The sequence below is a fragment of the Vanessa cardui genome, chromosome 19 (assembly GCF_905220365.1).
Source record: "Vanessa cardui chromosome 19, ilVanCard2.1, whole genome shotgun sequence".
Classification (NCBI taxonomy): domain Eukaryota; kingdom Metazoa; phylum Arthropoda; class Insecta; order Lepidoptera; family Nymphalidae; genus Vanessa; species Vanessa cardui.
The window spans coordinates 7,515,193-7,533,320 of NC_061141.1; the positions used below are offsets into that span (position 1 = coordinate 7,515,193).

At 33.0% G+C, this 18,128-nt stretch overlaps 1 protein-coding gene across 2 annotated transcripts in view; it reads right to left on the minus strand.

Moving 5' to 3' along the window:
• Positions 1 to 5,757: 5,757 nt before the first annotated feature.
• LOC124537882 (U8-agatoxin-Ao1a-like) overlaps positions 5,758 to 18,128 on the minus strand; it is a 54,658-nt gene continuing 42,287 nt past the window's right edge. Inside the window, exons 2-4 of one of the 2 annotated variants that reach the window (XM_047114840.1) lie at positions 7,585 to 7,696; positions 7,301 to 7,379; positions 5,758 to 6,840 (exon numbers count right to left, since the gene is read on the minus strand). In XM_047114840.1, the coding sequence (XP_046970796.1) occupies positions 6,705 to 6,840; positions 7,301 to 7,379; positions 7,585 to 7,669 (300 nt within the window). In that variant the 5' untranslated portion in view covers positions 7,670 to 7,696 and the 3' untranslated portion in view covers positions 5,758 to 6,704. Of the gene's footprint in view, positions 6,868 to 7,300; positions 7,380 to 7,584; positions 7,697 to 18,128 lie in introns of both variants that reach the window. The other variant, XM_047114837.1, reaches the window with a different exon arrangement.

Below are 18,128 nucleotides of genomic sequence, written 5' to 3' on the forward strand. Positions count from 1 at the left end.
ATATGGTATGTTATTTGATATTTCCAAGTAAACGTTCAAAATAATAAGTAACGTACTTCAAGATTCACATACTTCTTGTTTACTTAATACGTTACGACATATAATAAAACTCTGACATAGGCCTTGTTAGTCATAAAATTTTTATAGAAATAGTTACGCGTGCGGGAGAATATTGTTGATAACAAGGATTAAAAGACGTTTTAAAAATATAGGTAGAGGTTGTCTTTTGGTTGCATCAAAGTAATGCTTCATTGTTTTAGTCGTTAAAAAATTTTTTATTCTTGTTTTTGTCTCTAGTCAGACGTGCTTTCCAAGCCTTTGGAGTATTTTAACTCTAACTAGCTGAACCTACAGTTTTATTGCACCATCATTGATTGCTGTAATTTTAACATAATTTGCAAATGAATTCTAGCGTAATTAGTGTTTTTAAAAATAGTGGTAGCTCTAAAGTTTTATAGATCTATTCACTCACGTAGATGCCGCTGTTAAATTATCGGCATGCATAACATGAGTGACAAGAGTCAAGAGATGCCTTAGTGAGCGTTACTCTAACGCTAACACAAATGTAGAGATAGCATAAAATTAGAAGTTACCTTATATTGGTAATATTAAAATAATAATTACACGTGAAGAAACACGTCGCTCACAAAGGCTTCCTGCCTCCTCGACTATATCTACAATGTATATCACGTGCTATAGTAATATTAGGCACACACATCTAAAAATATTTACAGCCTTTATATTCTCGTGCATTCAAAAGGTATTTAATGTAACTTTTATCTGCGTCATAAAGGTTTTTTTGAGATAGTATAAAATGTGAACAAAAAAAAAAATCACTTTTTTGACCTAACAAAAAATAAATTTCCCAATCTTTTCATGATTGAGTTTGCAGGACTTGAAGGACAAAACTAAATTAAAAATACTGCAACTGAATTTGTAATCTCCTCCTTTTTTAAATCGTTTAAAAAAGATCTCAAAAGGTCAAACTTTATTCAAAATGAAAATTCTACGTACCAATTTTGTTCGTAGCTCTTATTTGTCATTCGACCCTTACAAGGACACAGAAGATTTCAACATTTTACAAAGAGTATTCATTTAAAGTTGAATAGTTATCATATTTATTTATTTTGATAGAAGTAAATTATATCAAAATATTATATAATTTTGTATATTAATATAATGTAAGTAACTGTTTCGTTTGAGTTGGTTTTATATATGTTTTCTCGTAGTTGTATTTTCATCTTTCCAGCGTTAAAATTTTAGATATTGTTGTATCTTTAATAAATATTATATTAAATATTTTCAAATAATTTCGTTTTAATGTAAAGGTTACTGAAATATAATACATATATTGAATTTTGAATAATTCTGCTAGGTGTTTAGGTTGTAGCGGTTTCAATTACCCAACTACGTAAAATTGCGTTAGTATACAAATGTTTCAAATAAACTTTTAATTTATCGGGCCGAGATGGCCCAGTGGTTAGAACGTGTGCATCTTAACCGATGATTTCGGGTTCAAACCCAGGCAAGCACCACTATATATATGCCCTTAATTTGTGTTTATAATCCATCTCGTGCTCGGAGGTGAAGGAAAACATCACGAGGAAGCCTGCATGTGTCTAATTTCATCGAAATTCAGCCAAATATGCATTTCACCAACCCGCATTGGAATAGCGTGGTGGGATATGTTCCAAACCCTATCCTTAATGGGAGAGGAGGCCTTAGCCCAGCAGTAGGAAATTTACCAGACTGTTACTTTACTTTCTTAATTTATCAAAATAAGTTTTATATCTTTTGACACCACCAATATTGACGAAATATTAAATTTTAAATTTGTATATTTTGGCAATTTTGAAGATTACCCTGGACAGACGAGATAGACAAGAATAAAAATAAACGTTGCATTTGCTAGATAGCTTTCATACCGAATAAACTGTAAAAAAGACGGTTCAATTTTATTTATGCGTCTAGACCTATGGGGTTAAACTAATATTAAACAGAAGCAATAGCTGTCAAGCGAATTTGTATTCTAGGTATTCTCTTTATAAACAAACTAGCTCGTGCCTGCGGTATCGCCCGTGGCCTTGCCTGCGGAGTTGGAAGTAAATGGGGAGACCCCGTTCATGTCCATAGGGTAAGCGTAAGTGGTTTTATTTGAACATTTATGTGTACCGTTATTGTTACGAAATAAATGAATATATATATTACGGCGCGAAACCATGAATTTAAGAAAAACACGTGTCCAGAAATGTTTTTTTTTTTAATAATTCAAAACTATTTGATTGTTAAATTAATAATTTTAAGTGAATTGTGGAATGTTAAATTAAGCTGAATTATTTTAGTGTTTGTAAACAGGTGTTAAGTTGAGTGAATAAGTCTACTATTTTTTGTTATAAAAGACCAAACGCCTGCCGCCCGCCGGTATCGACAGACTTGTTCGAGCGGTCGAAGCGATCGGATCGCCTTACATTGGAATAAATCAGAGAAGATATTCCCTTAATTTCAAACCTCCGAGGATAGATAAAGATCGAAACACTGACATTCGTGACGTCAACAATGCTCACGTCATGTTTTCAAAAACGGGCTTGCTTCTCCTTTAAACATATATTTTTTAAATTGACTGATATCTTGAAAATATGATGATGTCGTGTCGTAACGACACGACATCATCATATTTTCAAGACGGTAATGTATTTAAGTGTAAGGGTTCCTTGTTTTTAAGGGGTATATGTAAAAATATATTTTTTAATACCAAGATTTAAGAATCGATGCGGTTACATGACATATATGGCATACATTGTTGTTTTGTTATGGTATATGTAAACAATCATACATTGAAAGAAAACATTGAGTTATCTTCGTCGATTCTTCTCAGGTCAGGGTCCCAAATCGGTTGTAGAGTTTAATAGGACCATTAATAAGTGCAATGATTCTTTATATATATTGATTGATTTGATTTGCTTTTTAGACCATGATTTAAACCCTATCAAAACTCATAATTATTAAGTACCAAACGGAGTTATAGACTCTATTTTCCTGGTGTCACAATTTCATCCACAATCCGATCACCTAGGCATTCCGTTGAGGCTAAAGTTAAATTCGTTGCGAAAAACAAGGCAACAGGAACTAGGTGAAGCAGCACTTGACATCTGAACAGCTTTATACTTAATATGCATACCCCGATTTTGTTGCCGTTATGGAAGAAAGTTATTGAAAATCTCCTATTAAGCAAACTTCAAGAGATTCTCGTTAAAAGTGTCATCAAAATTGGTCTATTAGCTTTTATACATTGTTCGACCATTCAATTTATGTTTTTTTTTCAAATATGAAGTACTAGCTGTCACCTGTGACGGTGCTCGTGTTTTAGAAGTTGGTCGTCCCTAGTTCGTGTATTAAATTTTGCTACATGTCAAATTTCATCCAAGCACGTTCAGTGGTTTGGTCGCAAAAACGGAGTTGCGTGTACAGAGTTACTAAACTATTTTAGTAAATAAATGTTTGGAAATTCCAAATAAATAAATAGAAATAATCTGTGTTTAAACGTCTAATATTTATCTTACATTAGGAGATAAGAAAATCTCTATCCAAGATGATCGGGAACGTGATAGTTTTCCAAAATTGCGTTTCAGTTTTATTATTTCATTTTTCAGGGTATACTCCAGACCTGAAGGGCACGCGCCTGAAATCTTATTAAGTAACTAGCAATCAGATAATTTTATTTCATTTAGTTTTTCATTTTACTTACTTTTGTAGATTTTTTGTTGCCGTATATTTTTGCGACATAAAAATTAGCATTTCATAGTCATTCAAAGTTAAGATGGCTCAGTGATAAGGATTCGTCAATCTTCATTGAAGAATATATTACATCTGCATTATTTTTTGATTTGAATTAACATGTGATTGGCAATGATTGAAAATATCGTCAGGTAACTAGCATAGTTCAAATGAAAGCATTACATCCAACATTTAGCCCAGACTTTGGATATTTATAGATTTTTACTTTTCTCAAAATGCTAGTTAATAAATTCACGCCTGTCTTTTGCTATGTAGAGCAAGAAGTAAACATTTTCATTAAATCAAAAGATGTCGAGAATCTTTCTCAAATCCAAAATTAAAAAAAATCTTTCTCAAATCCATTTGGGGCCAAAATTATGAAACGTTATGTTTTTTTGTGTCTTATACAGCCCTAGAACCGTTCTCTAACAGACCAATAACTATTTGTGCTGCTTTAAGTCATTTTTTTTGTTAAATTGTTACAATTTAGAAAATAATCAAGAATCCTCATTACTTTTTTGTACATCTACGAGAAGTCTTCAAAATGAGACCATAGCCAATTTTTTCGTGTGCAGCTATCGTCCCATAATGACTGTCACAAAATTTTATATGAGCTATTAATAAATACGTTTACTAAGAGCATGTAATTTAAATGATGTCATAGTGCTACGAGCATGGACGTTTTTTTACCTACCGGCCACACCTGAGCTAAACTGCAATCTGATAGGTATTTTCGTTTAGGTTCGACGTCATTCAAGTTCGAGAAGACTCAAATATCAAGGTGGAGTCTTGTAATATACCCACCCCTTACCCTGTGACGCAAAGTAATAATAGTAGGTCCAATAGCATTTATACAATCGTAATAAAAAAACCTGTGTGAACTGTGACAAAGATATCGTAGGCTTGGTGGTAGGGCTACCGCCAAACAACAGTACGCAGTATTGTCGTGTTCCAGTTTGGAGGATGAGTGAGCCAGTGTAACTACAGGCTCAAGGAACATAGCATCTTGGTTCCCAAGGTTGGTGGCGCATTGGCGATGTAAGGAATAGTTAATATTTCTTACAGCGTCATTGTCTATGGGTGACCACTTACCATCAGGTGGCCCATATGCTCGTCCGCCAACCTATATGATAAAAAAAACGCTTTTAAAAGCCTACTTAAATAAATTATTTTGATTTATTCTCCATTTGGTCCTTTAAATATTTAAGGCATATACATTAATATTAGGGACTAGTTTGATGAAATATGTCATCATCATCTCTAAGAATCTCTCGTGATTTTACCGCAAAAATAATTTCATTCAATTTTTTTTATTTATGTTAGGCTGCTGCTGCTGTTCTGCTGAATTAAGGAGTTCAGAAGGACACTAAGATACTTCCATAGTGTCTATGTGATACCGTTAAGTATTAATGTCAATAAGACATAGTATTTATGTCAGAACTTTAATTAAATTTGTCATTAATGTTGCCAGCAGCCACAAAGCAGTATTGTCGAATGTTCTGATTTGTAGATTGATACTGATCGTTGTGTCTGTAGTTAGACTGTAAGTCAGTTTAGTTACCAAGGTTGGTGACGTGTTACTGGTGCGTCATTTGAGTTTTGTAAAATGTAACTTTGCTGCTTATTAACATATTACAGTTGTTTATTCTAAATTTAAAAACAAAAAAGATCCAATGTACAATTAAAATCGATTCAAATTTCAAATCAAAATATAAACAAATCTACGAAGTCAATCTTATCTAAGAGTCACGTATGAAACTTTGGAAATAAACGTAATTCCGAATGAACTAATTTGGTGTAGCTGATCCGATATGGCAGGGATAAGGACAGTGGAATTCATGAATAGCCAATCAGCCCACAAATTGGGCTCACTTGATTTATTTTGACTAATCCACTCTAGCACTACGCATGCCAGCATACATTTATTTATTACTTTGATTAACAATTAATTATTATTCAGGCTGTAAATAACAAAGACTGATGTCATCCATAAACATTTATTAGTACAATAATAATATATCTTTTCCATATTCCAATATTAGTAATAATACAATAATATTCCATTATCAGGAACGTATATTATATAAGAAACTACATATAGATGATTCTACTAGGCTGCAATACCATGTCCCCTGTCTGAGAGACGCATAAAGTACATTAAAGATTCGTTTTATTTATTATATAAGAATTATATTTTGACACATTAATAAGTATTTTAAAACACTAAGTTGCCAATCGCAAATAAGTCGCGTTATGTCATATAAAGGCTTACAATAGCGTCCTTCACCAAGTTTCTTTTTACCGATAGTCTCTTAAATGACTAGAACATTTATTTTAAAAGTTACATTTATATTTTTCTAATCTGTAGTTTCTCTACTTCCTATTGACATAAGTTTACCACCAATTAGCTACTGATCTCTACTTTAAGCTTACTTAACTCTACATACATACATTGCAATAGAATAAAGACTGCTTCGTTGCGATGGGTTCGTTGGCAGAAATGAAAATGGAACATAAATAGATTGTCCAAGAATCCAGTGCTACAAGCAGTATCGGTTTCTAATTGGCCGAGCATAGCGTCGAAGCGTACTGATTGGGCAATAAGGCTGGGTGATTGCCCAACCATGTAAGCGGACACTCGGCTCAATTAGACAAAACAAAATATTGAAAAGAGACAGTAAATTTAACGTAACGAAATTAATTATTTTTAGACAAGAACTACAAATTTAGTAAAAATGGTCCAAAAATATATCCGAACTAAAATCTACATCCCTGTTTTCGATTTAAAATGTTTAGTTATGAAAGATATCAAGTGAAAGAGAAGTTAAAGATAGAAGCTAGTAACGCAACGGGTCCGTGATAAAACGCTATGGTCGTTTGGTGCGGCGATACTCGGTGGTGATTACGCCGCTGCAATGATTAGGACTGTTTCACCCCCATTTCTGGAAGAGGCCCATGCGCTGGCAGCGGCAATTGGACCCCCATAGATTGCAGCGGCAAGAGGAGGAGTGACAACAGTCGCCTGGCCGATGGTCGCAGTTCCCTCCCCGCCGAATACACGCACGCCTGAAAACGTAGATCAGCGACGAACGTCTGAAACCACATCATCGAATGCTAGCCTAAGTTTATGTCCGTGTTGTCACATTCACAGGACAAGTTCAAAATTGGAAACCATATACTGGTTCGAGTTTAAGTCGATCTGCCAGACAGCACTTTGGTTCAGCGAGCCAGAATAAAAAAAGTTGCAAAAGACATAACATCTTAGTTGGTGCTGGTCTCGGTTGGTGCCGCATTGGTGATGTATTTGATGCTCAATATTTATTACAATGCCAATAACTATCTTCACTGGACAGGTCATTTTTTCGTTATCCTGCCAACCAATTTGAAGTAAAAACAGGCGTAATTCAGCTTGATAAACTTTCCTCGAATTGAGACTATAGCTAATTAAAATTTATATTTACTGGTAATCCATGATTCATTTACGATTCCTATCCTGTAATAAACGAGTATATTGTGTGAAACTCACTTGCCCACATCTTGCAACAACTGAAGGTCAGTCGGGTCTTCGTCGTAATCGGATCCGTTTATTTCGATATCATCGTCACCTGCAAAACATAAAATTATTAATAGGAACATAACAAATAAAAATATACATTTATGATTTTGCAAAATTTTTATTTTTCCTACATTAAATGAAGTGGCAAATATCATCTTATCAAGATTATTAACTTTGGAAATTAACGGCATAATAATAAATATATTAGGTAAGTATGTGTTAAATCATTAGTTGAAAAATATATGAGTGGATACCTGGGTCAATGTATGAAGCATAAGAGCACTGGTCTGCCAACAGAAAAGCCGCTAGCACCAGCATAACTGCGCTGGTGCGCGGCATGCTGCCCAAGCGCCAACCGCTGCTCACCTGTAAATAATATTCTATGTAAACCAGAGACAACAATACCAAAGAGTAAGAAGTAAAAACAATCATAAGGCTTCAAATAAAGCAACTTAATATATTTATTAAACTAGCGACTTGTCTCGGCTTCGCTTATATTTATATTTTTTGTTGCTTTTTTCCAACAAGTTTTACAATTTTCGTTCTATTTCAATTATATATGTACATAAACCCTACTTATAAATACTTCTGTATATTAGTGAAAACCGCATGAAAATCCGTTCAGTGGTTTTGGAGGTCATCGTGAATATACAGACAGACAGACGCGGCTGGGGGGCTTTTTTTATTAATATTTAGTGTATAATGGAAGTAACGGAAACGAACCATACCAATAAAAGTGCTCTTGTTGTGTTCGAATTAGTCTGTATTGGCTTGATATAATTGAAAGCAGCCAACATCATGAAATTTGATCTGTTTGGTCAAAACATGGCCAGCTATTTTTAGTAATTGATCAATAATTGCTTAGCAGTACAAAAATATCACAAGGAGCACCTAAATTTTGATCGTTGAAGAGAAAACACTTGGTTACTGAAGCTATATAAAAGATATTTCCCCAATTGTATTCTGGATATTGACCGATATTAATTTACCGATTGCGATAATCTTGACTAATGAAAATAATTTAAGATCCAATCTCTAAGGTTAATTTGAGTCGCCGAAGTTTTCCAATTACCTTGAAATTCTTAATTCATTTACGTTAGTCCTATACATTGACCAGTTACAAAAAAATAGTAACCATTCATGATTGACCATATCAGGCTGATACCGAACCGATGTGTAGTATGAACCGATGATTACGGGTTAAACCCAGGAAAGCACCACTGAATATGTATGTGCTTAATTTGTGTTTATAATTCATCTCGTGCTCAGCGGTGAAGGAAAACATCATGAGGAAACCTGCATGTGTCTAATTTCATAGAAAATTTGCTACATGTGTATTTTAAAAACTCGCATTGTAACAGCGTGGTGAAATATGTTCCAAACCTTCTCAAGGGCAGAGGAGCCTTAGCCCAGCAGTGGGATATTTATAGGCTATTGTTGACCTACTCTATACATATGTACAAATATTTATTCATCGTTTATATTATTATTACCGATTGATATTGCTCAACTTTTGACAACGCTTTAAACATGATCAGTATCAACTGTAAAAGTTTCAATTTTATTACAGGATCGAATACTCCCCAATAAAAATGTAAAACCATACAATTTATACAAGATAAAATTTAAATCGTATTTCCACTTGTTTCTCCTCTCCTTCGCTCGTTCGTTTCTCCTTAACGTATATCTTATCGAATGTTAAAGTAATCAAAGTCGATCGCGCAATTGGATTCTTGATTTTCAAGTTCACACCATTTTGTTTTATTATGATTGCGGTGAAGCCGACGGCTGTTTTTATGCAGAGGAAGCTTCAACAAATTCAGTGTATTTTACATTTTATTGCTGTAACTCGTGTTCTATTGTTTTTATTCCTTTCTTGTGCGATTACAGCGAAGTAAAAGGAATGGTTTTTATTTTGACGAATATATTGATGTATGTTCATATGTTCGCGCATAACTTCTAAAGTAATTATCATTTTTTGTTTTTCAAAAGATGTAAGACAAGAACATTTTCTCTTTCTTTCTTTCTTCTATTCTCAGCGTGCGATAATTTCCGAATTCAAGATTTTTGATTTTACATTTAAATTTTATTCTTTTATCGAAAGTTATGTTTGGCTACGGTTTTTAAAGAGAGATTATCGTTGGCTCACTTTCTTAACCGGGAGTTTCTTAACCCTTATAAACCCTTAACACAAAACACATTTATACGACTGGATCCCCCGAATGGTAGTGAAAAATACGCCAGTCATATTTCCAAATGTTTGCCGAATCAAATTAACAAATAACGAAGACCTCAAACAAAACGGGTTGTGAGAAAGTACTTGGTCGATATTAATATGAGTTTGTTTTTAACACTAAATATATTTTTAACATAAAAAAAATACAGAGGAATTGATAACCTCCTCCTTATTGAAGTCGGTTGAAAAAAATAAATAAAATAAAGGTAAAAAAAAATAGTATACAAAACATGTAGAAACAATGAAAAATAAAAAAACTTTACTGATATAAGCTAAGCCAAAGATTTGTTACATAATCCATTATAATTTCAGTAACTTCTTTGATCGATCGAACAATTTGTGTTAAAGTTTATCGCTGTTAAAAGTTAAGGGTATGTATGCGATAAATTTTAATAAAGAAAAATCTTATCTTTGGAACATTTGCTGAAAGTAGGTTTATGTAAATCCGTTTTATACGATAGCTTAAAAATGTCCACTTGGTAACTTATATAGATTATCCGAAATGTTTTGTTTGGATATGTTATGGACTCACTTTTTTTTGTAATTTATGTGGAAGATTAAATAGTAATGGATGAACTATTCGTAGCGTAAATAGGTTTTATATGCTTCAATCAATATTTGGTGCTAGGATTTTGTGCACCCTCGGGTAGGTACCACACACAGATCAGATATCTTATCGTCATAGCAAAATTGGTATTATTGTGCTCCGGTATGGATGTTGGGTGAGCCAATGTAACTATAAGCACAAGGGTCATATTTCTTGTCAAGATTGATGGTGTATTAAGAAAGAAAGAGAGAGCGGTCAATATTTGAGTGATCACAGTCAAATAGATCATTTGAGTTTCCCCAAAACAATATCATAAGAAAATATATCTCCAATCGTACTATATCACCATCACATCGAATGAAAGTGATATAAAGAGAGTTAATTCTTTTTATTCTTGTGCGTTATAATATAATCTGTGCGAATGGCATTGCTAGAGTTAGCTTCACTTATTAAATATTATATGACGATTCAAACGTGCTTGTTGCCTACTTGAATAAAGTGTATTTTAATTTTGCGTCTTGCCAATATATTCAAGTTATATTCGTGTAACAGTGAATAAAAGTAAACATTTTATTATCTGTGTAAAACTCATACAATTCACGGTATACCAAGCTTCGATGAATCCTTACATATGTATTTGAAGTGTTTAACTTAGAAATAACCGTCTCCTCGCTGGCGTATATCTGAAGAGTCAGTTATGTCACGAGACCCTTTCCCTACTTGTAAATCAAATTGGATTAGGATGACGTGAGTTCGTTCCGAAGTATTTCGTCCGAGTATCCGAATTACTCTATAAAATGTATAACGATGAGGGCTTATGAGTTTGTTGCATGTCTTAGGAAATGAACTCTTGATTACCCAAAGTAAAATAAATTTCGTACTGAGGGTTTTCGTAATGGTTACCGTTTTATTTAGTTACTATCCGTCCCGGCTTCTCACAGAACTAATATACATTATATGTATACATTGTCTTACAACAATTACAGTCAATAGACAATACAAACCGCTACCTCTTTCGACATTACTTTAGAAACTAAAATTATCTGTATTTCTCTACTATATTGTGCATGTATTATACAAATAAACATTCTTGAATCAATCTATCTATTAAAAAATATTGCATCAAAATTAGTTGTGTTTTTTTTATGGTATAGGTTGGCGAACGAGCATATGGGTCACCTAATGATAAGTGGTCACCATCACCCATAGACAATGAAACTGTAAGAAATATTAACTATTCCTTACATCTTCAATGTGCCACCAACCTTGGGAACTAAGATGTTATGTCCCTTGTGCCTGTTACACTGGCTCACTCACCCTTCAAACCGGAACACAACAATACTAAGTACTGTTATTTGGCGGTAGAATGACTGATGAGTGGGTGGTACCTACCCAAACGGGCTTGCACAAAGCCCACCAATTAAAAAAGTGTATTTTTAAGATAGATAGCGGTAATCGATTTTGTTTTATACACTTTAATGAAGAATCATAACTACCAGTAAGTAGGTGATAAGCAAAATCAAGGACGGACATTAAATATATGACTTTAAATAACAAATCAAATAAGGAAGGTACCTTATGAATCTCGCCGACATATTCTCCGAAGCCGCTGAGCTTTGATTCGAGCTTACGTTAACGGAAATAGAACATTTTGATTGAATTCCGAGTTAGGATTTACTCAGCAATTTCCATATTTAATTGAAATACAAACACTCAATTTCGTGAAGATTCGAGTCAGTAGCAGGGGATATGATTATTTATCATTTCGTGTAACATATGTAATTAATAAATGATTATTTTGTTTGATTAAATATTGTCATAACACGGATAATAAGTACGATAAATATACTTTGACGTAAACTCTATAATCAAGTGTTCACCACCGTCCATTGACAATAGCGCGGTAAGCAGTTTTAACTGTTACTTACGTCATCAATAAGAACTAAGATTTATACATCTTGTGGCTGTAGTTATTATATATATTAGGCGGACGAACGAAGTGGCCACCACTACCCATAGACATAGGCTGTGTAAGAATTATTAACCGTTCCTTACGTTGCCACTATGCCATGCTATAAACCATGTGTTATGTTCCTCGTATATTACAACTACACTACACTACTAAGTATTGCTGTTTGCTGGTTGATTATCTGATGAATGGGGTTAAACCCACCTGTGATTCCACATATTTATAATCACCAAGTTATAAATATGTTATGTTATCACTTTAGTGTTAATGGACGTGATATTTTCAATAGAAACACAGAGGATACATTAATTTGTTTAACTAGAGAATGTTAGTTTTCCGTCGAAATGTAATGCGAAATGTAAGCCGGTTGAGATGGTTAATGAGCCAGTGTTTTGTTCAGGAATCATACAGACATCCGTTTCCAACGATATATTTTTTTGTTAAAAAATCTGCTTAGTATAGATAGTAGTAAAACCTTTTTCCTTACGTAACGATTTCTACTAGTTAGTTATAAGCCTCGTAAAAGAACTCAGTTGCAACTTTCAACGTACTTTTTGTAATCGAATTATTATTGGCAATGGTTACACATTTATGTATTAATAAAAAAATAATATCCCTAACGTTAAATCTATATATAAAAAAATACTCCGAGAAACGAGTGGTTTGTAACTAGTATGAACCGTTAAATTAATTTACACGTCAGTCTTATTCTGAAATCTAATAAAAATGTCAAACCGAGTTGTCGAGTCATGAGGCCATTAGCTCAACATGCTTAACAACGCGATGACTTTGCTACTATTGAAGCTTCAAAACGAGGTTCTTTATGAATATAATGAAATATCTTCATTAGGCTTTTATGAAATATTCATTTAGAATAGTCAATATATTTTGTAAACATAAATAATTTATAAACAATATGAGTTTGACTTCTATCAGTTTTGGTGATTGGCTACACTGTGGTAGAGGTTTGTGGAGGGCGTCTATCTATTTAAAACTAGCTGTGCTAACGAATTCAAATGCGCGCGGATAATAAAACTCGGAAATACAAACAATATAAAGATGATAAAAGATTGAATTCTTAAAACAGGTTAGAGAACGTTCCAGAAAATAAATGAGAGGTGTCAAAAGAAAAGCTAAGGAACATTATTTTAGACCTAAATATTAAGCATTACCAAAGTAAGTTATAACACACATTTTTTTTATCACTACATACATATTATAAAATAAAACAAAGTTTATCTGTATATGTTCGCGATAAACTCCAAAACTACTAAGCGGATTTTCATGCACTTTTTACTAACAGACAGAAGGAATCATAAGGAAAATGTAGGTATGTAGTTTATTAAGGTTATTGTGCAAATAAGTTAAAAAATAACGCAAAATTGTTAAGTATATCAGAAAAAAGTAAGAATAAAAATATAAAAAAATCTCATGTCCACGCGTAAAGCCAGAATAGGCTACCCAATAAATAATTGTTTACCTTATGACAATGTGTTTATAATGAGAGCTCTAATAGCACGAAATCGCGGGCGTAGCTAGTATTATTATATAAGTAAGAACGCAGTTTAAATTTTAACTATTTACTTGACAAGTATATCATCTGATACAGTTTCCGCCTTTAAATTTTAACTATTGACTTAACAAGTATATCAAAATTATATTTCCATTGCAGTTAGTTTATATGGCATTTCCAATATTTTCCCCTTCAAATCGTGTTTATTTACTTCAGCTGGTTGTTTCGAACGGATGAACTGGAAAGCTATAAGTAGCTAGTATAGATGATCTTGTTTCATCTATCATTTTTATTATTTAGTAGCTCATCAAATGTAACGTACATATATAAACTTAGCCTATAAATGTTGTAACAGGTATTTATCTATACTAATTTTATAAATGTGAAAGTAACTCTATATGTTTGTAAATCACCAAGTGCTACATTATAGCCTCTTCTTTTATGGATAATCTTTGGAGCTTATTACCAATGCCTTCCTGTTGGTAGGGCTTTGTGCAAGCTCGTCAGGGTAGGTACCACCAAATCATCAGTTATTCTACCGCTACATAACAGTACTCAGTATTGCTGTGTTCCGGTTTGAAGGGTGAGTGAGTAAAGGCACAAGACATAACATCTTAGTTTCCAAGGTTGGTGGCACATTGGCGTTGTAAGAAATAGTTAATATTTCTTAAAGCATCATTGTCTATGGATAATGGTGACCACTTACTATCAGGTGGCCCATATACTCGTCCGCTAACCTATACCATAAAAAATGCGTACAGGATACTATAGGCCACGAGCGAAGATCTCATGAAACTCACCAACACAAATATGAAATGACAAATAGTGGTCTACGCACTTAAACACTAAACTCAAATGTAACTCATGAACTTTGCTTTTAATACGAACTCAAACTTTACCAAGTCCTTGAACATGAAAGTGTTAAATTATATCGATAAAATTGGGTACACATTGTATTTTGGAAACCAATGTTCGTGGGTCATACTCACCGACAATTTAACAATAATGTGGTGTTTTGGTCCCATTTTGCTATTGAAATACTTGAACCTTGGAGCAGCAGCGCAAAAGCTTTCAATAAAACTATGTACATCGCCTTATTGCCTCCACTTATTTTTAAATCTTATCTATAATATTATTATAAATGTGAAAGTGACTCTGTCTGCGGTGTGTCGATCTTTTACGTCCAAACCGCTGAACCGAATTTGATATATTTTGGTATGAAGCAATCTTGAACTCCAAGAAAAGACTAAGCTACTTTTTTGCCTCACACGTGAAGAAACTGGCGAATACTAGTTTGTATACGATAAAATAAATAAGGTTAATAATTCCTATGTAAATAAATAAATTAAACGTTGACAAAGTATAGTTGTTGAAGATGAAGGCTAATGTAATAAGCTGGAAGGAACATCTTAGTTTTCATGGTTAGTGGTATATTGGTGATCTAAGGTATAATTAATATTTATTACAGAGTTAAGACTATGGGCGATAATGACTACTCACAATCAGCCCATCCCCTTACTCTAGTCTTAACCACATCTATACATATAATAAATTTGTAGTGTCTGTTTGTAATATTAAAATAAACGCTTTTTGCCAAATGCATATGTATGTATACAAGGTACACCTAGCAAAACTAGCTGCTACCTTTGCTTTGCTCGCGTAGAATATGAATATATTTACAAATTAATTTAAAATATTAAGTTGATGATTGGTAGCAAACAGGTCTTACCTCTTTGTTTCCAAAAATACCCTATGACTTTAATCAGGCTCTAAACTATTTTGTATACCAAATTTCATTTAAATCGGTCCAGTATTGATGTGAAAGCGAGACAGACAAACAGACAAAGTTACTTTCTCATTTATAATATTAGTATGAATATTTTTTTTTGTAGGACTACGAATTTTAATATTACAAACACTCTAATTTTGTCATTACATATATGTATAGATTACAAGCTGATGATGATGTCATACTGATCGGTTTCGACCACGTTCGCCTCTCGGGAAACCAGCCAATTACGTACGGGAGTATACACGCTTCCAAAGTCCAGACTCGAACTCAATAACTTTTTATTGGCCCGGGGTACTTGCCTCGTTAGTCTTGTTATAAGGTCGCAGATCCCAAGTTACCTTGGTTAATTCTTTTTTGTTAGGACAGGTATGCGTGGTAAGCATGTCGTTAACACTATTATAAGTATCGACAACTAACTACAAAAAACCGCCTTTTACTTAATCCATATGTATGTATTCACGGTATATATACCAAAAAAATTTTTTTTTAATATTTGTGTCTGTCTGAATGTTAGTCCCTCTATCTATCTGTCTATTTATTCCGGCTAATATCTAGAATGGCTGGACAAGTTTTGACGGGACTTTTACTGTCAGTTAGCTGATGTAATGCTGGTTCTTTATTTATAATTTTAAGCTATATTCGTTTTATATACATTTTTAGTAGCTGTAAAATTTGTTTCAAATGAAAATAATTTAATAAACACATATTAAAGTACAGAATAAAATAAAAGTGTGTATTTGAATTAATAAATGTAGTACGCAAGATGTAAACCGGGCCGTGTTTGCCACGAGAGTATTATAAAGGGTTGAAGGCTATTATCGGCCCTCAGCTGTTGGCTCAGCCGAGAAACAAATTACTGATAATTCGAGAAACAGACGGCCATTAAAGGACAATAACCATTTGCTCGTACCGCAAGTAATATTATATAATCATTTAATTTACCTAGTTATTGTTATAATTATATAATTTGTTTTTATCGGCAAAATAAGCTCATTTGGGTTAAGGAAAATTTTATATTTAATATTTATGAATATTAAATATATAATATAATAAATACAAAGAACGTCGATTTTCACAATTTGTATCAAAGATATGTATACTTGTATGCAATTGATTTATTTGGCATCCAAATATCAGTATCAAATTATAATTTATTCAAATAAAATTTTATATTCAGTCTTGGGTCGCCATTTTACATAACTGTAGAAGGACCGATGAAAAAATCAAAAGTTACTCTTTTCCACCATTTGAAAGACAGCTCTGAACAGTTAAGTACAATTAAATATAATATATCCCGAAAGTACTTGATATATTACTAGTACTAGTATTAATTATAATAGTTCAGTATTTGATATATTACAGGTATGATATACATCATTTCAGTATGTATCTTTTATAGAGTCTATATGACAAATAAACAACAAATTAAACGTATCCGCTATCATGGAAAAGAACCAAGTACATATATGGGAGACAAGACAAGACAAGACAAGACAACAAAGATGTTATTTGCGTATATATTATAGACGTATGCGTACATATTTCAAAAAGCTGATGTAAAAAAACGAACTAATAATCGTATCTTATATAAAATAATACTTATGTCGCATTTTCTGTCAAAACACTTGGCCCTTGGACTAGTGGGGTAAAAAGCTTCATTAAAGTATAACACTTCACCTTATTGCCTCCACTGGTGACAGAAGGGCTGATTCGTTTTTTCCTAAAAGATCGGAATTGCGACTCATCGCGTCAATGCTGCTAGCATTCTTGCCACCATTCCACGCGGTCAAGATTTATACAGTAACTATTTTTATTCGTATTTGTGTATATTTAAAATCCTAATGTTAGTATAGTAATTCGTACATATATAGATAACTTTATACTTGCTAGTATAAAGCTATACATGTATTGTAAAGTTAAAAATGAGAAACAATTATTCTTAAATCAAGTAACTTAACATTGATACCAATTCAAACTACCATGAAAAAAATAACCACAAAGTAAATACTATAAAGTTAAACGAAAAAAAAATTACACGTGTTCGAAGCAAAGTTCGTTAACCCTTGCCCTGAAGCCATTGTTGGACTCCTAGTTAATTCTTACCAAATACTTTCAGTAAACGAAATGGCGAATTTCCTTTTGAAGTAGGTCAAAGAGATATTAGTTTGCGGAAAGAAAATAGATCCGGAGCCACCAGTACCACGCTTCAGTTATTTGATTGATCTGAAGATCTCGTTCTACTCAGAATCTTAAGGAATTAAGGGCCTTTTGTATTAATAGCATTTTTTTTTCGATTATCGGCTTATGTGTTCGAATATGAACAAGGACGCTAAAAGCTGTGTGAATATGGTTGCTATTATGAATAGTTTCCATGGGTATTGAAAGGCACCGCATTAATACGTACAGAGAGACAGGGATAACCTTTGCAAATTCTTTCGAAAAAATCAACATAAATAGGTATCTTTAGAAGAGAGAGTATATTTATAGGATACTAAATTCGTTGCTAATGATACTTACGAGTTGTAATTTCAGTTAATTAGTTTTAATAAAGTTTATATTAAACAAACGTCCCAGTTTTAGTTTTGTAAAAAGAAAATTGTGAATGAAAGTTACTTTAGCAGCTACGTTTGACTTGTAATTAAACTTCAGAGAAGTGTGCGAAACCTAGTGGCCAATTGTAGATACTATTTTCTTTAACAACAACAACAACAGCCTGTAAATTCCCACTGCTGGGCTAAAGG